Source organism: Microcaecilia unicolor, chromosome 3, assembly GCF_901765095.1.
Source record: "Microcaecilia unicolor chromosome 3, aMicUni1.1, whole genome shotgun sequence".
NCBI lineage: Eukaryota > Metazoa > Chordata > Amphibia > Gymnophiona > Siphonopidae > Microcaecilia > Microcaecilia unicolor.
This window is the reverse complement of record NC_044033.1, coordinates 258,176,820-258,202,628: the sequence shown is the minus strand read 5'-3', so window position 1 is coordinate 258,202,628 and position 25,809 is coordinate 258,176,820. Positions and strand designations below refer to the sequence as shown.

The 25,809-nt window shown below is 44.1% G+C and overlaps 1 protein-coding gene across 1 annotated transcript in view; it reads left to right on the top strand.

Annotated features, from left to right (window-relative positions):
* The window catches only part of SHPRH (SNF2 histone linker PHD RING helicase), a 331,612-nt gene that overhangs the window by 117,451 nt on the left and 188,352 nt on the right, over window positions 1-25,809 (top strand). The window contains 1 exon segment of the mRNA XM_030194974.1: window positions 18,414-18,502. Coding sequence (XP_030050834.1) covers window positions 18,414-18,502 — 89 coding nt within the window.

The following is a 25,809-nucleotide window of genomic DNA, read 5'->3' as shown; positions in this document are numbered from 1 at the left end:
CTCCTGGCACCATCTCCTCCCTTTTCCCTTCCCTTCCCTTCCCCTGGCACCATCTCCTCCTTTCCTCTCCCCTGGCACCATCATCATTTCTGATCACCACAATCCCAGAGACTGTCTGGAAAGGTGAAATTAGGCCTTACCTGCTAATTTTCTTTCCTCTAGATCCTCCAGACCGTTCAAGACGCTTGGGTTATGCACTCCTACCAGCAGAGGGAGACTGAGAACACTAAAACTTCTTATACAAGTAGCCTGTGCAGACCTTCTACTAACCAGTAAAACAGTAACAAAACAGAGGAACAAAACACCTCCACCTAAACAAAACCACTGAATCCACACTCAGATCTCCTCCCCTTAAGACGGGGGAAATCAACTGCAGATGGGCAGAAATGGTACCACAAACTGCCCTTAGTAAAACTCCAGGACCCAAATCACAGGAGCTACTAGAAATATCAGCAACTGAAGTCTAAAGAAATTATCATACTGAACTGTCCGATACACTGGGTGGGCTCTTGAACGGTCTGGAGGATCTAGAGGAAAGAAAATTAGCAGGTAAGGCCTAATTTCGCCTTCCTCAGCAATCCTCCAGACTGTTCAAGATGCTTGGGATGTACCAAAGCAGTAAACACATCTAATGGTGGGACCTGCGAAGCCCAGAGGACAGGACTGCAGCTCCAAAACTGCCATCCTCCCTTGCCTGTACATCCACTCTGTAATGTTTGACAAAAGAATGCAGGGAGGACCACACCGCCGCTCTACAAATGTCCACTGGTGGAACAAAACTACTCTCTGCCCAAGAAGCCGCCATCCCCCTAGTGGAATGTGCCTTGAGCCCCACCGGCACCGTATGACCATGCAATATGTAAGCCGAAGAGATGGCATCCTTCAACCACCGAGCTATAGATGCCTTAGAAGCAGCCGCTCCCTTCTTGGGCCCCCCATGAAGGACAAATAACCTGTCCGAAGACCTGAATTCCTCCGACCTGCGCAAGTAAACCTTCAACACTCTGCGCACATCCAATTTCGCCAACTCTGAAAAGCATCCCCCGTCCGGTCCCCCAACGGCAACAAAATCACCTGATTGACATAAAAAGAGGATACTTAGGCAAAAATGAAGGCACTGGACGCAGCAAAACCTTTTCCTTAGTAAACCACAGAAACGGAGGCCTACATGAAAGAGCCTGAAGTTCCGAAATCTGGCGAGCCGACGATATAGCTACCAAAAAGACCACCTTCATAGTAAGGTCTTTTATCGAACAAGACTCCAAGGGCTCAAAAGGAGAACCCACCAAAGAGTCAAGAACTATATTAAGATCCCACTGAGGAACTACCGGCCGCTGAGGAGGACGAAGCAACTTCACCCCCCTCAAAAAACGGACCACAACCGACCTGCCCTGCACCTTACCCCGAAAACACGCCAAAGTAGCCAGCTGCACCTTCAAAGATGACAATGAAAGGCCCTTCTCAAAACCATCCTGCAAGAAATCTAAAATGCACGACACAGAAGCTGTCGAAGGGACACACGCCCGGTCCCCACACCAATCTTCAAATATGTGCCACACACGCATAAAGGCCAAAGACGTCAAATGTTTGCGAGACTGCAGCATCGTCTGAATCACCTGAGGGGAAAACCCTTTCCTTCTCAACCGTTCCCTCTCAAGGGCCACACCGTAAGAGAGAACCGATCCGGATCCGGCATGACAATTGGACCCTGACACAACAGCACCGAGCCCCAACAGCCGCAGAGGCTCGCCTTCTAACAAGCGCATCAGATCTCCGAACCACGGCCGACGCGGCCAATTCGGAGCCACCAACAACACCGGACCTGCATGACATTCTACTCTCTGTAGGACTCGACCTATCAAGGGACACGGGGGAAACACATACAGCAATACCCGCTGAGGCCATGGAAGGACCAACGCATCGATCCCTTCCGCTCGCGGATCCCGACGCCGACTGAAATACCGAGGAACCTGAGCATTCTGTGCCGACGTCATGAGATCCACTACTGGCATGCCCCACTTTAGAACTATCTGATCGAACACTGACCGGTGCAGAGACCATTCTCTGGGGTCCAACATGTGTCTGCTTAGAAAATCCGCGTTCATGTTGTCCACCCTGGCCACGTGCGCCGCCGAAATCTGCACTAGATGCCTTTCCGCCCAACTCATGAGCAGAGCCGTCTCGATTACCAACCGCGGACTCTTTGTACCGCCCTGCCGGTTGATATACACTACCGCTGTCGCGTTGTCGGACATGACTCTTACCGCCTTTCCGACCACACTTGAGCGAAACGCCAACAGAGCTAGCCGAATCGCCCTCGTCTCCAACCGGTTGATAGACCACTGAGCTTCCTCCGTCGACCACCGCCCCTGCGCGGACCGACCGAGACACTGAGCTCCCCAGCCCAGCAGACTGGCATCCGTTACCAGAATCACCCACTGAGTAGGTTCCAACGGCATGCCCTTTTTCAGATGGGCAGAGCACAGGCACCACTGGAGACTGTGCTGAGGAGCCCCCCTCAATGGCAACCGCAACTCCAAACTGTGTCCCTGAGGAGACCACCGGGACAACAGAGCTGCCTGAAGCTGACGCATATGCGTCCTGGCCCATGGTACTACCTCTATTGTCACTGCCATGAGGCCCAGAACATGAAGGTACATTCGAACCGTCGGACTCTGAACGGACATTAACAGCTGGACCTGCTGCTGAAGAGAGGCGATCCGAGGATCCGGCAGAAAAACACGACCCACTGCCGTGTCAAACCGCACTCCCAAGTACTCCAGACTCTGCGATGGGATCAACTGACTTTTGACTACATTCACTACCCATCCGAGTGATTCCAGAAACGCGACCACCTGAGCCGTCGCCACCACATTGTGAGCCCGAGACTTCGCCCGGATCAATCAGTCGTCCAGATACGGATGCACCAGAATTCCCTGCCTCCGCAAAGCCACTGCTACCACCACCATTATCTTGGAGAAGGCGCGTGGAGCCGTTGCCAGACCAAAAGGCAGAGCACAGAACTGAAAGTGCCTCCCTAAAACAGCAAAACGAAGGAAACGCTGATGGGCCTCTCGAATTGGCACGTGCAGATACACTTCCGTGAGATCCAGTGACGTGAGAAATTCTCCCTGACGAACAGCCACTATGATCGAGCACAGAGTCTCCATGCGGAAGGATAGCACCTTGAGCGCCCCATTGACCCTCTTGAGATCTAAAATGGGTCGAAACTGGTCCTTCGGCACCACAAAGTAAATGGAATAACAACCCATTCCATGCTCGTGCCAAGGAACGGGTAGCACAGCTCCCAACTGGATTAAGCGACCCAAAGTCTCTTGAATAGCCTTTAACTTGACTCGAGAGTGACAAGGAAAGGGAAGAAACAGATCTGGCAGCGGGTGCTCGAACTCGAGCGCATAACTGTCGCGAACGACCTCCAGCACCCACTGAGCTGAAGTAATTTGGGTCCACCCGTGATAAAACAGACGAAATTGCACCCCGACCTTCACCAGAGGCTGGACCCGCACACCTTCATAAGGAGGACTTATTACCATTTCCGGCACCTCCGGAGGAGTCCCGACCTCCTCGACGACCCCCTCGAAAGGACTGCGTCTGCTGGAAAAAACAGCTTTTAGAAGGAGACACAAATCTGCCCGGCCTGTACCGCTTCGCGTCCTTAAACCGACCGCTAGCCGAACCAACTCAACTAGCCGCCTTAGGCCGTAACTCTGGCAATTGTGACACCTTGGTATCCCCAAGACCACTCATCAATTTATCCAAGTCCTCTCCAAACAACATAGAACCTTTAAAAGGTAGAGAGCACAACTTTGCTTTAGAGGCTGCATCTGCCACCCACCCCTAAGCCAAAGAGCCCTGCGAGCCGTCACCGCCAGAGCCATATTCTTAGCCGAAGCCATTAACAAATCATAAAGGGTGTCCGCCAAAAACGAAGACCCCATCTCCAATTTAGCCAGGTCCTGAACCAAACCAGTCCTATCTAATGCAGGCTCATCCAAGAGCTTCTCCGCCCAACAGAAACAAGCTCTGGCTACCAAGCCCCCACACACAGAGGCTTGCAAGGCCAAAGCCGACAAATCAAAGCTGCGCTTCAGAAAGGACTCTAGCTTCCTATCCTGAGGATCCCGTAAGGCTGTACCACCGTCCACCGGAATGGCCGTAGCCTAGTAACCGCACTAACCACCGCATCCACAGTAGGTGGTTTCAGCAGGGCCAAATCTTCCGGAGGCAAGGGATATAGCCGCGCCATAGCCCTAGACACCTTACAAGCAGCCTCTGGCACAGACCATTCCTGAAAAACCATGTCCCTAATGTCTGAATTCATGGGAAAGGAACGGGAGGCTCTCTGAATCCCCTTAACCAAGGGATCTACCTGGGGTCCCTCCGCAGAGGGAGTGGCCGCCGGAGCAAACTTCAAAGTAGAGATCACCTGATCAATGAGCTCTAACAACTCCTCCTTATGAAAAGTGGAGGAGTGGCCTAGTGGTTAGAGTGGTGGACTTTGGTCCTGGGGAACTGGGTTCAATTCCCACTGCAGGCACAGGCAGCTCCTTGTGACTCTGGGCAAGTCACTTAACCCTCCATTGCCCCAGGTACAAATAAGTACCTAAGCAGCATTGAGCCTGCCATGAGTGGGAAAGCGCGGGGTACAAATTAAAAAAAACCCCCACTGAAGAATCTTCCCCAGGCCTTAGCCCATCCTGATCCTCAGACACCTCTAAGAGATCCTCCTCTCCTGGGTCACTCCAAACATCCGACCCAGGCAGAGAAAGTATCTCCATAGGCTCCGAAATACCCACCCGCGGGCGCTTAACTCCCACTGAGCTAGCAGCCTCCGGGGAAAAAACAGCCTGAGAGGGGCCAGCTCTCCAGGCATTATACAGAGACCAGACAAACTCAGTGAGGAAGCCAGACCCCCCCCCCCCCCCACCGACGCTGCTGAAGCCCCAACAACACTTCCCGCAGTCTCCGTGACAGACCCCCCCCTCGCTCCCGAAGCGGCAGGTCCATCGCATGATCCGCGGCAAAACTAGGCACGCTTCCTGCCACACATGGGTCCCCCGGCACCGGTACGGAATGCGCGGCCAAAAGGGTTGCACTTCCCGCCAAAAACGGCTCCCTTGAGGCCGACCCGGGACGCGCAGCCAAAATGGCCGCGTTTCCCGCCAAAAACGGCCCTGCCGTTGCCAGCCCGGAATGTGCGGTCAAATCGCCACCCAACACCTCCGCCGACTCGGGAAAGCACGGGGGGCAAGAGCGCTGACAACGTAGGCTCCCCACAAAATTTACATTGGCCACTTTTCACTTCAACGCCGCGCTTCGCGCAAAACCAACACCTCGCCGGCTTAGACATAATGGCCGCGAACACAATAAAAACAAACAGTTGCTTTGTGCTCTGATAGACTAATAGGCAAAACCGCCTAAGGCAAGAACGCCCTTGAAGACGTTTTATCTCTGGACTGCCACAAGAACGGCCAAAATAGCCGCTTTTTAAAAACGTGTTTTTTTTTTAAACCTCGTTGCTGATGCCTAAACGCCTCAAGGGTACAGAACGAGGTCCGTAGCCGAGGTCAAGCAGTCCTCCAGAGGAAGAGCACAGGGGGAGGGACCCGGCCACCCGGGTGTGACACCCCACAGGGAATAAGAAGCCCCTTAGGACTTACACCCTGTAATAGGGATCCAAGTGTGGGTTCTCTAACCTTTACAACCCAACCTAGAAACCCCAAACGGGCCTACCAGACTCAGTACACTGCACAGGCTGCACACATCTACCCTCTGCTGAGACTGAGAAAATACTGGTTAGTAGAAGGTCTGCACAGGCTACTTGTATAAGAAGTTTTAGTGTTCTCAGTCTCCCTCTGCTGGTAGGAGTGCATAACCCAAGCATCTTGAATGGTCTGGAGGATTGCTGAGGAAGCTGCTGATATTATATTATCACTTTTTCCCCTTTTCCAGTGGCCACTGTTTCCCTGCTTTAATTCTTCCATCACCCCCCACCCCGCATCTCTGTTTTTTCTTTTTTTTCTACCGTCTCAGTCCCCTCCCCCTGCATCTCTCTCTCTTTTCCCTGCTGTGGTCGCCCCACCCATCCACATCTCTCTCACTTTTTTCCACTATCTCCCGCTGTGGTCTCTTTCCCTCCCCCCCCCCCCCCCCCCCCCCCCCCCCCCGCATCTCTCTCTTTTTTCCTCGTTCTCCCGCCGCAGTCGGCCTCCTCCCCATTTGCCATCCGCCTCCATCCACATCCTTTCTCTCTCTTTCTCAGCCTCACCCGGCAGCTTCTCAAGAGGCTGGCACAGGAGGTTAGGGATTGGGCAGCTGCAGCTCCTCATAGCACGGCACAGGAGATCAGAGATTCGGCAGCTCCTTATTCTTCCACTCAGCAACTCCCCTCCTACCTGCCTCACCCAAAGCCTCTGTAACAGGAAGTGCCACCCCCTCTGACAGAGCTTCCTGTTACAGAGAGGGGCTTGGAGCGTGCAGAAGAGAGGGGGCTACCGGAGATTTGGAGAGGGAAGGCCCGAAAGACAAAAAAAATGAAACGGGAGAGAGACTACTGCCCTTTTAATGCGCGCTAAAAATGTTAATTCGAGTTAAACATTTAATGCGTTATTCGTGTTAACCTGTAAAATGTTCAGCCCTAATAAATATTTATCATATTCTCTCTGTTTTGGAAGCTGAAGAACTCAACCCTGTATAATAATTATCACCCTTCTCTCTTTCTTCTAGTTCTCAACTATTATTTTTTTTCAACTGATTTTCTTTTTTTTTACCACAGTTTTCCCTTTTTAAAGTTAAAATCCAACTGCACTAGTTTTACATATTCTCCTTACATTGATTTTCAAATTTAGTTGTATGTAATGATCACTAATTCAAACAGCTCTTCCTCAGTTACCCCTTTCATCAGGGCATGCATTCCACTCTTAACTAGAACTAATGTAGTTTCTTCTTTCATTGGTTCTAGGACTAGCTCCTTGGTCTTCACTCCTAGTCCTTGAGGGCTACCCAACAGGTCAAGATTTCAGCATATCCCTAATGAATATGCTTGAAGGAGATTTGCATACACTGGAGGTAGTAGACATGCAAATCTCCTTCATATATGGGATATCCTGAAATCCTGAGCAGTTGGCAGCCCGCAAGGATTGGGAGTAAAGAACAAGGGCAGCTGCATTATGAAAAAGTCATTTATGGTATATAGAAATGTTACCTCTGTGGCATGTCCTATTGAGACATTTATATAAAATAGCAAAATGAATTCATGGATTACAATGAATTAATACTCAAAAACAATTTTAAAATAATTGGGTCGATATTCAAAGCAATTTAACCTGCCAGAAATGGCTTCTGACCAGTTAAATCACCTGTTCAGGGCTAACCACTAATTTTCAGTGACACTTAACAATTAGTGTGAACAAGCACAGCGGGGGGGGGGGGGGGGGGAGTGACACGAAGGATGACGCAGAGCAGAAACAACCAATGGACTAAAGAAGATCACATAAGAAACTTGTGAATAAACTTCTGATGTGAACTTTTTTTAGTCCATTGGTTGTTTCTGCTCTGCGTTATCCTTTGTGTCACCCCCCCCCCGCTGTGCTTATTCATCTGGGTTACCTGTGCGGAGGACTCCTGTTCTTCTGTGTTTGTCGACTTAACAATTAGTGCCATGGAAAGAAAGCACTAAAATGTTGTACTTTTTTGGGATCTTGCCAAGTACTTGTGACCTGGATTGGCCACTGTTGGAAACAGGATGCTGGGCTTGATGGACCTTCGGTCTGTCCCAGCTATGTAACCAGCGATTTTTGGGGTATTCTAGGGGCTGAATCAGCACTTGGATAATTAAGTTGTGATATTCAATGTACTGAGATACAGTCGTAAGGAAATGAGAAGTAGAGGTCAGATCACATGGAATGGAAATGAGCTCTTATCTGAGGTAACCTTGCAGGATGGCAAAGTGTAGATGAAAGCCACCGACCCCATAATGCTGGTGTAGGATGAGATGATTCAGGGGACATGAAGAATCCAAGAGTTATAAACAGTAAAAAAAAAAAAAAATTAGAGGTGAAAAACGTCGCATGGTCAATAAATAGTCCACGTACGAAGAAGCATGACCTGCTCTTTGTGCGTACACGTTTTGTGTGTACCGTAAAAGGTATTAAGATAAATACTCTGTAGTAACGCTGATGTTGCTTCCATGGGTGGAGCTAACCAGGAGCGGGAACTGCCGCATTTGCACCTAACAAGCAGCAAACTGAGTCTGAGGCAAAATCAGAATCTGAGAAACACAGCACAATCAGGTAAAATAGCAGGTGTGATATTCAGTACTTAACTCATAGCTGGTTAAGTGTTGACTATCACACTTAACCGGCTGTTTCTTTGCTGGCTCCGCAAACCCAAAATTTCAGTGCTGAAGCCCGGACATGGCTTGGCACTGAATATCTGGGTATAACGCTAGCAGTGGTTAGCAAAACGAGCACCAATGGTTTAATATTGACCCCAATATTTCAACAAGATTGTTCCCAATATTTCAACAAGATTGTTAAGAAAGACGTTTGGCATTATTGTCTGCACATTCTGAGGAGGTTACTCATAACATGAAGTGGAAAAGAGACTACCCGGTTTTGTTAATTTGTTTTGAAAATATTTTTCATGCAACAATGTATTTTTTTGGGTTATTTAATATAGGTGATTGTTTTATTTATTATTTATTAGGATTCATTTACCGCCTTTTTGAAGGAATTCACTCAAGGCAGTGTACAGTTGTAGTGAACCAAGTTTTTACTTTGATAAAAAATTATTTTCTTGTAGACAGAGGCAGTCATGAGAGGCTGTTCTATATAGATCTGTCCTTTTGGTTTGGTATGATCAAGCAGTTTGGAAAGGTTTTGAGCCTCTTTTCTATTTCATGTTAATAAGTAACCTCTTTTGAATGTGCAGCAGTGTGAAACAATAATAGTGCCTAATGTCTTTCTTAAACATTTTTACATTTTATTATTGTATTTCATTAACTATTTCCTTAGTCTTGGCCCAATAATTACCTTATAATTATGGTTGAAGGTTTTTGTTTATTATTTTCTATTAACCAATTTTGCTAATAAAATAAAACTATTAGTAAATAATAAACAAAAAACTTCATCCATAATTATAAGGTAATTATTGGGCCAAGACTAAGGAAATAGTTAATGAAATACAATAATAGATACCCATCTCAAGTTGTTACCTCAGTACCAGCTCTATAGTGAAATTTAGTAAGTCATGCCACAATCCTCAGTTCTTCCTTAGAAATTATAAACTCTAATAAAAAAAAAAGCATATGTTTTTTTACCCTACCAAAACAAGGCAAATGTCACTAACAGTGTGGATCTTTGGGTGATCATCTCCAGAAATTACTCCAAAAACATAGAAGATGCCCTCTGCAAAGAGGTTACAGAGTCAAATCAATATGATACTGATAGACAATGGATTCTCACCAACAGTGGCAATAATTTTGATGGCATTTAAGATCTCTCACATATGTTTATGGACCATATCCACTAATGGGGACTTAGGAAACTTCAAAAATCTCAAGGTAATTTTCCTGACTGGTTCTCTAAGAACTCCAGCCTCCTATGCAGAACAAGTTTATCCTTAACCAAAGTTCCATGCAATTCAGTAACCATCTAAGTTCCTCAATTTAGTAGAGTGTTGTTCCAGCATTTGTGGTGGTTCCATCATAGTCATGAAATAAGAATGTAGTATTGAAATAAGAATGATTGAATATTTTGACACCCAACAAACAGGACTTAATAAGGAACTGGGTTTTCTAACTCATTATAAAACATAAAGCTGTATTTCTCTGTTTATTTCTCTGCTCTCACCTACCAACACCCATTCTGTTAGAATATCAATGAAATGCTTTGATGTCCCCATGCATATCCCCACCCTCCCACTCTGTCAGACTGTCAAAGTAATGCTTTGATGTTTCTCTCATATATACTATCTGTTACCACATTTGCTTATTTCCGATCTGAGGAAGAAGGGCAACCTTCGAAAGCTAATCAAGAAATGTATTAAGTTATGTCCAATAAAAAAAGGTATCATCTTATTTTCTTTTCCATGTTTTATTTTGTTTGATTTCTATTGATAACCTTTAAGAGTGGACTAACACGGCTACCACACCTCTCTATCATAGTCATGGAAACTACAAAATCATAATCCACCAACTTAGTAGACAAACTTATCATGGGTTTATTGAGAATTGGCATGACATCTCAGAGTGATTTCATTGTTACTGTTGTCAGGTTTTGCAGCAATTGCACCCCTGAACCCAAGGTTCTCACTTCCCAGCCTTCATAGTTCCATTTATAATTCGCTGCTGTGGAAGCTGTTGTGCCACACAGGAATGATCAAGCCATAGAGAAGATGCTGCAACTGGGGATCCCTCCAGATGTGGCAGAGAAGACGGATTTTTTCTCCTCCTGCCACGTGCTCTCCAGTCTGAATAGAACTTCTGGGTTTCAGTGGTCCCAACACCAGCACAGGGTTCAGGGATCCTTGATAGTTAACTCTACCATGTTGAAGAGATGGGTTTGGCTAAATGGAGAGTCCTTGAAACTGCCTTAGGGTAAAACATGAGTCATGTCAGAAGAGGCCCCTGGCCAACTAAATTAGACTAAACTTCGGATGAGTATTGAATTTAAAAAGTTGAAAAAAAATGGAAAGAAAAGTTTAATGGACTCGTGATGAAGCTATAATCTCAATAGTATTACAAATGTTGAATTATTGAGTGACACCACTGTGTTCTTTTATTGAAGATCTATTAAAGACTATTTTTCTGGGTATTTTGTAAAGGCAACATATTCATAAATTAGTTTCTGAAATCCATGCTTGATGGTGCACAAAAATTGATGCTTAACTAATGCTCTGAAAAAGGCATACATTTGTTCATGTACTGTATCTAGAGATGAAAACGGTAATGGAATTGAAACATGCGTGGATAAACACAAAGCAATCCTGTTTAGAAGGAATGGATCTACAGAATCTTAGCGGAGATTGGGTGTCGGCGCCAGTAATTGGAGAGTAAAACCAATGCTGGGCGGACTTCTACAGTCTGCGCCCTGATCGTGGCTGAATAGATATGGATGGGCTGGAGTGTAAATTTTAAGGGGCTTCGACGTTAGCTTCAGAACGGGCTTCAGAACTTTTAGTACAGGAACAGTGCTGGGCAGACATTTATGGTCTGTGCCCTGAGAAAGGCAAGGACAATTCAAACTCAGGTATACATTTAAAGTATCACATACCATGAAAAATGAGTTTATCTTGTTGGGCAGACTGGATGGACCATTCAGGTCTTTATATGCCGTCATTTACTATGTTACCTGTGCGCATGTATATTTTTAAAAAATACACATGCACATTGGTACTCCGCCTTCTTTGCACCCAAACTACGATTCCACGAATGCCTGTGTATAGAAGTATCAGCCTGCTCGTAAACTGCACAACTTCTTTATCCATTAGTTAAGGATTATTAAGTAGAGAGGTGTGGTAGCCGTGTTAGTCCACTCTTAAAGGTTATCAATAGAAATCAAACAAAATAAAACATGGAAAAGAAAATAAGATGATACCTTTTTTATTGGACATAACTTAATACATTTCTTGATTAGCTTTCGAAGGTTGCCCTTCTTCGTCAGATCAGAAATAAGCAAATGTGTTAGTTGATAGTATATATAAGTGAAGCATCAAAGCATTTCAATGATAGTCTAACAGGATGGGTGTGGGTAAGTGGGAGGAGAGTGATAAACAGAGAAATTCAACTTTATGGTTTATAATGGGCTAGAAAACCCAGATCCTTGTTAAGTCCTGTCTGTTGGGTGTCAAAATATTCAATCATTCTGACTTCAAAGGTCTTACGTTCCTGTATTGTTTTAAAGTTACCCTTCAGGATTCTTACTGTGAAATCACTGGTGCAGTGTCCTGGTCCTGTAAAGTGTTGGCCCACAGGAGTGGGAATCTGACTGGCACCAGCTTTCTTCATGTTGTGTCTATGTAAATTGAATCTTGTCTTAAGCATCTGGCCTGTTTCTCCAATATAGCATCCTTCGTTACATTTTTTACACTGAATGATATATACTACATTGGAAGATGAGCATGTGAAAGATTCCTTTATGTTGAATGTTTTTCCTTTGTGAATTACTGTGGGGTCCTGTGAAAAGTTTTGGCATAGCTTGCAGCTGGATATATTACAGGGAAACGTGCCCTTTTCTTTTTCAGTCTGTGTTGGGATCAGAAGTAAACTCCCTGTACTTACCCCGACCTTTCCTCTGATTATCTCTATGTAGCCTAAAACTAGCTCTTAATAATATTACTATCTACTGTAATAAAACTCACCCTCAACGTTCTGAGGACACTGACGTCAGTGAAGCCAAGCCCTGACTTCCTTCAAAAAGGTTCGAAGGTTCGTGGTGGTGAAGCCACCAAAATCGCTTCGGGCCCCGCCCTTGAGGGCGGAGCAATGCAGAACAGCGAAGGGGTTGGCAGGCAGGGAGGCGGGGGGTGGGAAATCGCTCCGGGCCCCGCCCTCTTTTACTACTGTTACAATAAGACCCGCCTCCTCAGCAACCAGACAATCTAAAAGCCCGTCGTTGTTGAGGGCGTGCTGTTTCATAGAAGGACACTTGAACAGTCGTAGCAAAATGCTAAGATAGGACCCACCTACTAACAGGAATCAGCCAATCAATAAGCTCTGTCCTCCTTCAGGGCGAGCCAGTTTCTTTCAATAACAACAGGACGGGTTCAGCTAAGCTACTAGAAGAGAGCATGGTGCAGGTTGAATGACAGGGAGGAACAGTCAGAGGACTCCTGAAGCTAATCAAAATGGCAAAAAAAAAAAAGTCGACCACACCTCTGTAGGGACTTTGGCTAACTGGTGAGGGGAATTCTATTGTTTCCCGTTTTTTTCTCTATACCTATACATAAACTTTGATCACTTGTGATGCTAATGGCAAAAGAAGGCTGGGAGACAGTTTTGGTCCTGACACACAGTCAGCTGCAGATCTTCTCTTCTTCACAAATCCTCTACCCCTAATCGTTTCTTTTTCTGTGCTGCTGGCTGTCAATGGGAGCACTACACCCACATTCTACAGCCACTTCTATTCTCTCACTATGCTAAACGGGACTGATTCACAAACTTTTAACAAACAACTGGATCCTCAGAACAAACAATTGCCTGAGCTGAAGATCGGAGCACAAGAAAGGTTCTTCTACTCACAACAGACACAGATGGGCCAGCAGAGCTGTTCTCTGAACTTCTCCTACCCGGGACAGACGATGCCAGGTTTTGCAGCATCAAGTTCAAGGAGGTTTTTAAGTCCAGCCTCGAGTAACTGTACATATAGCCCTGTACGTCGGGGAGAAACTCGGAGGGAGGGAAGGGGGATGACCCTGGAATTCGGGGGGAGGGAGGGGCTCCTGGCACACACTCTGATTCTCACACACACACTCTCTCACGGACACACTCACACCCAGTCTCAGTCTCTCTCTGTCACATACAAACACTCGCACATTCACTCTCTCATGACCCTGGAACTCGGAGGGATGGAGGGGGGAGGGAGGGGCCCCTGCCACACACTCTGAGTCACACACACACACTCTCTCTCTCACGGACACACTCGCACCCAGTCTCAGTCTCTCTCTGTCACATACAAACACTCGCACATTCAATCTCTCACACAGTCAATCTCACACACACTCTCTCAAACATACACACTACGAGGAAAACCTTGCTAGCGCCCGTTTCATTTCTAACAGAAACGGGCCTTTTTTACTAGTTATTAATACTAATACCTATCCACACACCTCCATTATTCTGCATCTCCATTACTCTGCTAAGATTTACCTGTTTTTCTCTACACTTTGCTTTGTAATCCTATTACTATGTAAGCCGCATTGAACCTGCTGTGAGTGGGAAAGTGCAGGGTACAAATGTAACAAATAAATAAATAAATAAATAAATAGACAGTCTGCCCAATTGTTTGTTTCTTTTGATCCCAACAGGAGGGAAGTCGCCATCGGAAAACGCACAATCTCAAATTGGCTAGCAGATTGCATTTCATTCACTTATGCCCAAGCTGGGCTGACTCTGGAGGGCCATGTCACGGCTCAAAACGTTAGAGCCATGGCTGCGTCAGTGGCTCACTTAAAGGCAGCCTCCATTGAAGAGATTTGCAAGGCTGCAACGTGGTCATCAGTCCACACATTCACATCTCACTACTGCCTCCAGCAGGATACCTGACGTGATAGTCGGTTTGGGCAGTCGGTGCTGCAGAATGTGTTCGGGGTTTAGAATCCAACTCCACCCCCCTAGGCCCATTTTTGTTCTGTTCCAGGCTGCACTCTCAGTTAGTTGATTTTGGTTTCAGGTCAATCTCTGTTATGTCCTCATCGTTGTGTGGCCCAATTGACCATGTTCATTGTTTTGAGTGAGCCTGGTTGCTAGGGATACCCCACGTGTGAGAACAAGCAGCCTGCTTGTCCTCGAAGAAAGCGAAGATACATACCTGTCGCAGGTATTCTCCAAGGACAGCAGGCTGATTGTTCTCACAAACCCGCCCATTTCCCCTTGGAGTTGTTCTTTGTTGCTTATTTGCTTTTTGGTTTAACTGAGCGGGAACGCTCACGTGACGGGCAGGAAGATGGCTGCGCGTGCACGCTGCTCGCGCGCCAGAAAACTGGAAAGTTTTTTGTATATTTTGCTTGCAAAATACCCGTTCGATTCCCGGGCCGACGCGGACGTCTACCCACATGTAAGAACAGTCAGCCTGCTGTCCTTGTAGAATACCTGCTACAAGTATGTATCTTCGCTTTATAGTTCATTTAGGTCCTTTAATAGAACATTCTTTTCTAAAAAAAATTTATTTTTTTATGTATTTATTTTTTCTTAAACATTTTTAAAAATTATTTTTAGTTTCTTTTAGCTATTTTGTAGTTCATAGCCTGGATATAATTTAATTTTATGGCTGTATGTTAACCGGGCTTTTATATTGTATTTAACTGGTTATGTTCTAGCCGTTTTTTTATATCGCATGAAGTGGTCATGTTGTATCCGGATTCCATATTATGTTAGCTATCTCATGCATTATTCATGTCTGCACATTTAAATATGTAAATGTTTTGATGTGTTTCCTTCTCTTCACCATACTGTGGTGGCAATTTTGGCGATTGTGTGAATTTTACACACGGCACGTTTGGTAAATAAAGGCCTTTTTTCATTCTTATTGTTTAATGTACAGCATAAAGCACTGAGATAATAACCAGTTTCTGAGCATTAGATGGATTTTAGACACTAGCGGTTTTTACTTTTTAGCATTCTAAATTCATATTCTTACATTTATTTTTATTTATTTAGGGCCCCGTTTACTAAGCTGCGCTAGTGGCACATTAGTGCTTTTAGTATGCGCTGTTTAGGCGCAACAATATTCCTATGGGCGCCTATACAGTTAGCGCACACTATTTTTGTGCACGCGCTAACAATGCTAACGCACCTTAGTTAACAGGGCCCTTAGTTTTGCATTTTATTTATTTATTTATTTATTTTGCATATATATTTTTTAATGTCCTTGATAGCCTTTTCATTCAGCGTTGCAAATTGGGCGCCTTTCACACAACTTTTTGGCAGATTTCCAATGTCCGTTTTTAATAACCCCTCATTCATATTTTAATCTAGTTTAGTGTCTTAACTGGGTCATATTTTTTAACCGACTGTTTTTAACCGTTTTTTTTATACCCCGCGCTTTCCCACTCATGGCAGGCTCAATGCAGTTTAGGTACTTATTTGTACCTGGGGCAATGGATGGTTAAGTGACTTGCCCAGAGTCACAAGGAGCTGCCTTTGCCTGCAGTGGGAATTGAACCCAGTTCCCCAGGACCAAAGTCCACCACTCTAACCACTAGGCCACTCCTCCACTCAGCAGCTGTGTTTGTCTTTTTTTTTTCTTCCATCTTTGTGTCCACAATGTTATTTCACAGCATCTTTTATACTTAGCTTCCAATATTTTGATAGCGGTGTGTTGACTCCTACATAACAAAAATATTTTCTTTTAGATAGCAGCGTTTTGACATTTGTTGTAAAACATCTAGCTGGTACAGCAGATACTACGTACAGCATTGTAGTTGTCATAGGTGGGTTATATGCTGCTAGTCTTTCCTTAAGTACTTTCTATTTGATCCACTGCACTGATATTCTACACGATTATCATTTATAATTATTGTTTTTTTAAAGTAGACTGGTTTCAGTTTATAGAATGTTTCTAATAATAGATGAGTTGTCAGCTGTTTTTTAATATAAATGAGAGTTAGTAGCTCCACGTGACCTTATGTCCCTCGTACATGCTCTAAGATAAAGATCCCCTTTTTCAATGTTTTTTTTTAATGCAGTCCAGTTATTTTTTGGCTTATATAGCATATTCTGCACACATAATAGTTTTTATTCCTTGTTCAATACGTCTCTTTATGTATATAAAAGCAAAAAAAAGCCTGTTTCTCCAAAAATGAAATGGGCCCTAGGAAGGATCTCGTCTAAGTGATTTCTCGTCTCTCTTCTGCCCTCCCCTCCATGTCCAGTGACTCGCCCCAGCCCCCCTTTTAAGTACCTGAGTTCCAGTTCAACCCCAGCTCTCACCTGCCCGCCCTGTTCTCCCACAACAGCCCTCCTTTCCTTCCTGCTGCCCTTCCTTTAAAACTTTTCTTTTACCTGAAGTTGCAGTGACGTCAGTGAAAGCAGCAGGCTCGGCTCGCCTCCAGCCTACCCCTTTCCTTCTCTCTGTGTCCCGCCCTCCTTTGATGTAATTTCCTCTTTTCGCGAGGGTGGGACACTGAGAGGGAAGGGAAGGCTGGAGGCGAGCTGATTACATATACCTCATTTGCATATGGTTACAAACCCAGCCATCCATCCAGGGACGCAGATTGATGAATTATTATATAGGAGATATATATTTTAAATTGATAGTTATGTACTCTTTTATGCACAGTGTTTTTTGTGACCCCTGAGGCAGGCGGCTTTGCCCGCCAAAACACCCTCCCCTCCCCCCCCCCTCCTCCCCGGGGCCAGGTTATATCTTGGTGCTTCAATAAAGAATTTTCAAGCTACTGCCCCCTGTTTTGAAGTCACTTTATTATCCTCTACTCCCTTTTGTCTTTCCTTGGATTTCTGTAGCGGTTGTTTCCTGTTTCCGCTTTGGACACAGAAGATGGTGTGTTTCAGGATGGACGACCGCTCTTGGGAGATGAACTGCTGGCAGCTGCTGAATAAGGAAGTGTGTCACCCTCGCTGTGTGCTGCCTGTCTAGGGTTAGAGGCATTTTCTCAGTATAGGCAATTTTTGGACTTGAAGGCATATGGGAGCTTTTTTAAATTTGGGGGTAAATAAAGTGGTTTGTGTTTTATGGCCTCTCTACTTGGTGTTTAGTTGTGGTTTCTGTGTGAGATTTACCTGGTTGCTGGACTATCACTAGGGAGCATGTGTGAGATTATGAATCCTTAATGTGGCCTTTTGATTTGTGAGAAATTTACTTCATGTTGCATGACTAAAACAGAGACAGAGACGGTTCTTGGAGGCTTCTTCATTAACCCTTAAATGTGGCCTAGCAACACAGCTGACCTTTTCCCTCCAGTATTAATGTGAGTCATGTCGTAGCAATATATATTGGGTAAAATGAACATAATTACTTTATGACATCAGAACATTATCCACTGGATTCTGTATATCGTGCCTAGTATTCCATGATGAAATCCAAGCATATTGTATAACAACTTATGTAATTTAATTTGGCTTAACAAGCAAATCAGCATTGATAACAGCACTAACTTGCAATAATTAGAATTTATGCACATAACTCGCTAAGCATATTCTGAAACTCAGTGCCTAAATTCTAATGCGTGCAGCGAAAAAGGGGTGTGGTTATGAGCAGGGAAATGGGCATTTCATGGGCATTCTAAAATTTACACTCACTATTATAGAATATGCCCTTCTGGCTTAAATTTACACACTGGTATTTACGCCATGTTTTCTTTGGTGTAAATGGATGCGTGTAGTTCTAGGCGCTGTTATATCTGCTAAGCTTATTCTATATACCGCACCTAAATCTAGGCGCTGCTTATAGTATACGCTTAAGCAGAAATTTGTTCCATGCAGAGTTTTCAGGCACCATATATTAAATCTGGCCCTGTATGCTTTAAATCTGCCTGTCTGGAACTATTAAATGAATCTTGTATGTGTTAAGTGTTACTTAACCAAAGATGTCTGTTTATTGTAGGTTTAAGATGGTGACCACTTAGAATTGATACAATCTCTGCCCTCTAAAATTTTAATATTTTTAAATATAACTTTTAAAAAATATTTTAAAATTAATACTTTAATCCTTCAGGTGAATATCCAGAGGCAGCAGAGCTATACAGGGAGGTGTTACGTTCTTCTGAGGAACATAAAGAAAAACTCAAAACTGACTCCCTTCAGGTTAGTGTATATTTGTGATGATCAGTTGCGCAGGTCTGAGAGATTATATGAGGATGTCCCTGTTTGATTCAAGTCTGCTGCTAGTGTTGCCTGGAATATTCTGTGGGATGTTTCAATGCTCCAGGGCACCAAGTTGCATTTATTTCCATAGTCCACTACTATCAATTTTGCTAGGTCTGTCTTCTGGATATAAATTGCAGAGGAGAAGAAACTACAGGGATACAAGCCTCCCAATATTCTGCCGGTGGCGGGCAGCGCTTTTACCTTCTGCCGCTGATGATAAACCTGAATATTCAATGCCGGCCTTTTCTGGTGACTGGCATTGATTATCTGGTTTCATTTTTGACCACAAAAACTTAACCAGGTAATCCAATATTCAGTGCTTAGTGATTAAAGATAGGCCTGCTGTTTATACGGCTTGTTTTAACCATTAAATATAGCCGATTTGGCGCTGAATATTTGTGCCTAACCGGCTATGTTGCATGATATAGCTGGTTAGCAGCTAACCACGGATATTCAGTGGAAGATGATCGGTTATCTCCCGCTGAATATCCGTGGTTAGGTGCTAAAACATTATTTAATCTGCCAGGAGCCGTTCCTGGCTGGTTAAATAGTTTTGATTATCGGGCCCGAGAAGTCTTATTCTATGCAATGATCCTGATTTGGATTTTGAACTTAGTCCCTGGGAGAAACCACCGGGGTGGAGAAACTGGATCCGCTACGGGAGTCAATGCAGCAACAAAAAAGTAGCTTGATCAACAGAACACTTCCAAAAAGCCAAGGAGAAATGATATAAAATAATATCTTTTAATAATAAATGAGATAGGACTCGACACGTCACCGTGTTTCGGCAGCAATGCCTGCCTCAGGAGTCTACAAATACAATAAAAGTAACAATAAGAAACAAATAAATACAGAGACATATATAAGTATATGTGACATGGATAGAAAAAAAGTCATTAGAAAACAATTATTAAAAAAACAATAAAAGCATATATAGAAACATAAACATAAAATATCTGAACAACATAAGAAGTATTAAAAGAGCCATAAGAAACAACTTAATTGTATAATACCATAACATTAGACAGACCATGTAAATGCACAAATTGGAAGAGATAGACATACATATATAAAAAATACCAGATGATGCTAACCTGTGTGTAATGGTCGCTTGATTATAAAACTTGTGGAGAATGCATGAAAGTACATATCAAATCAAGTCTACAAAAAAGTAGATAACAGTATTAGGAAATGTATAGTGAAAGGGAAATAGAAAGTACCCATTATGATATGAGAGGGAGAACATGCCATGATAAGTATGCAGGATAAAGATGAGGTTTGAAGAGATCTATACTACTACTACTTAACATTTCTAGAGCGCTACTAGGGTTACGCAGCGCTGTACAATCTATAGAAAAAGAAAAGGAAGATGATTAAGGAATGTGAAGTAATAAAAGAGGACAGTGTGTAAAAATATCACGGGAATGGTAATGAATGTGTGAAAGTGCAAATGTTTGCTCCTAGTTTAAAGAATTGTACTTTATATATGGCTAGGTCCTTTTAAATATTGACCTGTTTGCTTCCACTCCATGAGGTATTTATAGAGTCTCACTGTTAGAATAGGCCTAACAGTTTAACCAACTAGCAATCTCTCCATTATAACCCAAGTAAGGGAGATCACGTGGTGCGATGAGCTGAGCGGTCGTGTTTCGCCTCGGCTCGAGAGCTCCCGCCCCATCTTCTAAAAATCAGCGCCACAAATGATTGAAAATCCGATTGGGTGGTCTTAAAATTTTGCATGGACAGATTTGTTACTAAACTCCCAGCTGGAATGGCATTGCGCGCGGGGAAAAAAGAGAAAGAAAAGACCAAAACGCTCACCCCCGATTCCAAGATGGCGGCGTACCAGATCAGGTAGATCAAATTTTCACAAGCTCTCAGTTGGAACAAATCACGTTGGCAGTGGCGAAAGCCTGGCAGCCGAAATGGGACGCGATGGATCAAAAGTTAGACGCAATCCACACGAAACTAGAGGGGCTAGAGACCCGTACGGAAGATCTTGAAACTCGGGTCTCGGCCCTCGAAGACGATTCCCACGGCTATAGTACAGACCTACGTGACGTTAAACAACAACTCCAAGAGCATATGGAAAAGCTTGAGGACCTTGAGAATCGCTCACGAAGGAACAATCTGCGGATTGTAGGCCTCTCCGAGAATATCCCAGATAAAAATTTGTCAGAATGGCTAACCACGTGGTTGACGAAAGAACTAGCCTTGTCAGATTCTATGGGTCCACTAATCATAGAACGGGCACACCGCGTGGGACGCCCCAGAGAAAATCAAACTAGACCACGGGTGATAATAATGCGCCTGCTGAACTACCGACAAAAAATGGAAATTTTAAACGGATTCAAGATACGTAGAGGGGAACTAAAACATGACGGACGGACAGTGTTAATGTTTCAAGATTATTCAGCGGGAGTTCAGGAGCAACGACGGAAGTATCACCCTTTGTGCTCATTGCTGGCCCAAAAACAAGTTCGTTTCATTCTCCAATATCCTGCATCTCTAAAAATACTAACTCAAGGACGTTGGGAAGCTTTTCAGTCCCCTGAAGAAGCGAGGTCCAGTTTAACAGAACAAGGTATAATAAAGAAGGAGTGAGTACACAACAGTAACATCGGGAGAGCGATGAATAGAACATTATAGAATATCATAGTGGCACTAAGTATAATTTTCACATAAAGGGGTGGGAAGCTCTCAGTAACCCAGGTGATCTCTTGCTACATTCCGGGTTAGTGCCTGGAAAGATGGCTGAAGGGATGGTAGTGAGGGGGGGGGGGAGGAAGGGAGGGAGGGAGGGTTCTAGGGAGGGAACAGGAATTTCAACTATAAACATTATGGGAATAGCTATGTGTCATCAGAGAAGATACAGTACAAATTGGGAATGGCCAGAGTTAAATTCTAAAGCAATCATGAGGATTAACACCCAATTTTGGAGTTGGGGTGATACACATTGTAGAGGTGGAACAGTAGGAACATTCAGAGGAACACCCACCATGAACAGGAAAGATAAAAATTATGACTACTAGGATAATAACGTGGAACGCAAGATTAAGAGGGCCAAGATTCTCACAGCATTAAAAAGACACAAAGCAGACATAGCGTGTTTACAAGAGACGCGCCTAACGGATAAAGAACATTCAAAACTGCAAAAACTGTGGGTTGGGGAGGTATTTGCGGCCTCGTCACAGAGTAGAAAAGGAGGAGTTGCGGTCCTATTTAGAAAGGGACTCCCATATAGAGCAACTATATTAGAAAAAGGGGTCAAAGGAGAATATATTCTATTAAATGTGTGGCTCTCAGGGAAAGAATTTACACTACTAGTCTTATACGGGCCCAATAATTATGAAGCCACGTTCTTTAAATCTCTAGCTGGGAAATGTTTACATAAAGGAGGGGGGAACCTGATAGTTGTAGGAGACTTTAACGCAGTAATTGACCCACGTCAAGACTGCTCCAATACGCTAGCCTCCCAGTACAGGGGAACACGCGCTAAAGAGTTTCAGGGGTTTAATCGGACTCTTGATCTGGTAGATCCATGGAGAATTCACCATCCGGGAGATAAAGATTACACACACAGATCAAGAGCACACGGGACATTTGCCCGGATTGATTATATAATGGTGGCTCGCTCACTATTTTACGCAGTGAAATCAGCAACTATTGGGCCTGAGGAGATAACTGACCACTCATTAGTGTGGGTGGACTTTGCATTTACAAACGATGAGAGGGGAGGGAGAGGGTGGAGATTTCCAGCACAGTTATATCAAGATCCACATTTACGAACCCATATACAAAAGACCTGGGCCCAATATCTAGAACATAATCAAGCCCATCTAGATGCCCAACCAGAGCTATTCTGGTCCGCTTCTAAAGCGGTATTGCGAGGTGCCATTATAGCATATTGTCACATTAAAAACAAGAAAAGGGCAATTGGTATCCTGAGGTTGGAACGACAATTACAAAAAGCTAAGAGAGTCCACTTACATCAGCCCACAGTAGGTAACTTAGAAACTCTAAAGGCCACCCAGGTGGCATTGAATAGTTTACTGCATGAAAAAGAACTTAAATCAGCTCTGTTCTATAAATTTAAATTACAGAAGTTTGGTAACAGAACAGGCAAAATGTTAGGACGTTTAATTAAAAACGCAGGAGTCCCAAGGACGATAACAGTAATCAAAGACCCTAAGGGGAACATTCTCACTGATAATAGAGACATAGGACAGGCGTTTACAAAGTACTTCACTGCATTATATCAGGCGGGACCACCCTCAACAGAACAGGCGATAAGAACTTATTTGCAAAAAGTGGGGCTTCCAAGACTAACTGTAGAACAAGTGGAGTGTTTAAATAAACCCTTAACACTGCAAGAATTACAAGGGGTAATTAAAACTTTAAAATTATGGTCAGCTCCTGGCCCAGATGGACTATCTGGGGAATATCTTAAACTGTTACCGGGAGCAGCTCTAGCAGCGTTGTTAGATTATTATCAGGAAGTAGTGGATAAAAAAAGTTTTCCAAGATATGCTAACTCGGCATTGATCACACTGATCCCGAAGCCAGGGAAACCTCTGGATAGGGTGGAATCCTATAGGCCGATATCATTGCTCAATGTTGATACCAAAATATTAGCAAAAATGTTGGCAGAACGACTGGCACAATGCTTGCCATCGCTGATAGGGGAGGAGCAGGTGGGTTTTGTACGAGGCCGCCAATCGGTACACAATGTACGAAAAATCCTGATGGCCCTAGCAGCAAGCCAGCAGACCCGAAGGCCCACATTGATTTTGAGTTTAGACGCAGAGAAGGCCTTTGACAAAGTAGGATGGGACTTTATGTTTTCAACATTATCAGAGATGGGTATAGAGGGCTGGTTTATACAAGCAATACAGGCGCTGTATAGAGGACCAAGAGCAGGGGTGGTAGTAAATGGTGTTAAAGAACCTGAATTCCAGATTCACCGAGGTACAAGACAGGGTTGCCCCCTGTCGCCTTTGCTGTTCTTAATATCCCTGGAACCACTGATAAGGAAAGTTTCCTCAGCCTCAGATATCCGGGGGGTTACATTGGCAGGCCAGGACATAAAAATTTTAGCATATGCAGATGACCTGCTAGTGGTCTTGAGAGAGCCCACTGACACAATGGGATCGCTAATCCAGACAATAGAAGATTATGGGGGTTATTCAGGCTTTAGTTTAAACTTACACAAATCAGTGGCATTACCAGCATTCCCAGAGGTGCGAACAGGATGGAATGGGACATTTCCCTTGCAATGGGCACAAACCTCCATAAAATACTTGGGAGTGAATATCCCTATGAACCTGGCTACACTTTACGAACAAAATATACAGCGATTGATGCAGGACACAAACAAACAATTGCTTGCTTGGACAGTACTGCCACTCTCCCTGATGGGGAGAATTGCTTTGTTTAACATGGTCATCGCTCCTAAATGGCTATACACATTTCAAACATTACCACTGCACTTAACAAAGAGTGATGAACAAAAATTGACAAAAATAGTACAATCCTTTTTATGGAAAGGAAAGAAACCACGCCTCCCTTTCTCCACAATATGTGTTCCTACAGAGTACGGTGGATTGGGTCTATTAAATGTAAAATACTTGACCATTGCCAGTGGAATGCGTCATCTGAACGATTGGTTTAGAGGCACACAAGACTATACCAATACATCAATGGAATTACAATTGCTTCCTGGCCTACATTTCAGTAATTACCTACATACTGGAGGACCTCCACCACCATATATACTGCAGAAATCTGGAATAATGGGATCCGCGAAGGCGGTGTGGAAATGGATTTGTAAACTACACAGGTTTTCAGTCAAAACTACTCCATATCTGTCGATTTGTGGAAATCCTGCCTTTGAACCAGGGCTCCTCTATCCAGTTTTTGCCCGCTGGAAACGGAATGGGCTGATATACTTGACACAGGCAATCACTCCAGAGGGCAAGACAAAACCCTTTCAAGTCTTAAAAACAGAGTTCGAAATGCCTCCCTCAGACCGGTTCCACTATTTCCAGCTAAAGCACTATATACAATCCTTATCATGGGAGGACCTGACTGAGGATGTCCAGGAGGAATTGGCCTTGGCTTTCTCACTGACAGCACAGCAGAGGGTGCCCCTCAGGTTTCATCACAGGCACATTCGTGATACGGCAGAGGAGCTAGACTACAAGAAATTGTTACTTATGTGGCAACAAGATATACCAATGAACCTTAACTTGTCTCAATTTAAGTCACATATAATTGCAATACGAAAGCAGACAATGATGGTATCGCATTGGGAAACACAATATAAGGTAGCGCTACGGCTGTATATATCCCCCCGAAGGGCATTTCATATGGGGCTCTCTCCCTGGGGAGAGTGCCCTAAGTGTCAAGAACCGGGGGCTACTTTAGGACATATGTTGTGGTCCTGCAGAGGTATAAGTCAATACTGGAAGGATATAATACAATGTGTCTCAGGAATGTGGTCAACAGGATGGAAGTATGATCCAGGCTTACTCTTGGGACATCTGATATTAGTTCACCCCATCCCAGCAGGACTAACAGCTTTTGTGACCAAATCTATCATAGTGGCTAAACAGGTGATCCTATCTGAATGGATTACCCGACACTACCCTACCTGTTCTCAGTGGAGAACCCGCATGATCGCATTAATGCGAGTTGAAAGAATGGCAGTGACGGACTTTCAAGCCCAGGCAGGACGACAATTTCAGAATATCTGGAGCCCATTCCTTGGCACGTTGCCCCCTCAAGCTAGAAGTAGATTGTTGAACTTTTAAAGAAACACATAGCTGGACTCAAAGTTTTTCCAAGGGGGGGGGGGAGGATTGTGGGGGGGGAAGAAGGGAGGGATGGGGGGTGGAGGAAGTGGAAGAAGGTTTAATAGAAAAAGAATCCACACATTATGTTTTTGTATTGAAATGTTTCTTTATTCAATAATAAAAAAGATTAAACATAACCCAAGTAAGGATTTTAAAGGCTCATGTCAAGAGCTCAAGGTTGCAAACACATAGTCTTGAGCAGAGGCTTTAACTCACTGATGCCACTTGATTGATCAGCTTTTAAACAAAGCATAGCACTGATAAGGAAGGCAAAGAGAGACTTTGAAAAGAAAATTGCATTGGAGGAAAATACACTTAATAAAAACATTTTAGATATATTGGAAGCAAGAATCCGGTAAAAGAATCAGTTGGACCTCTAGATGACCGAGG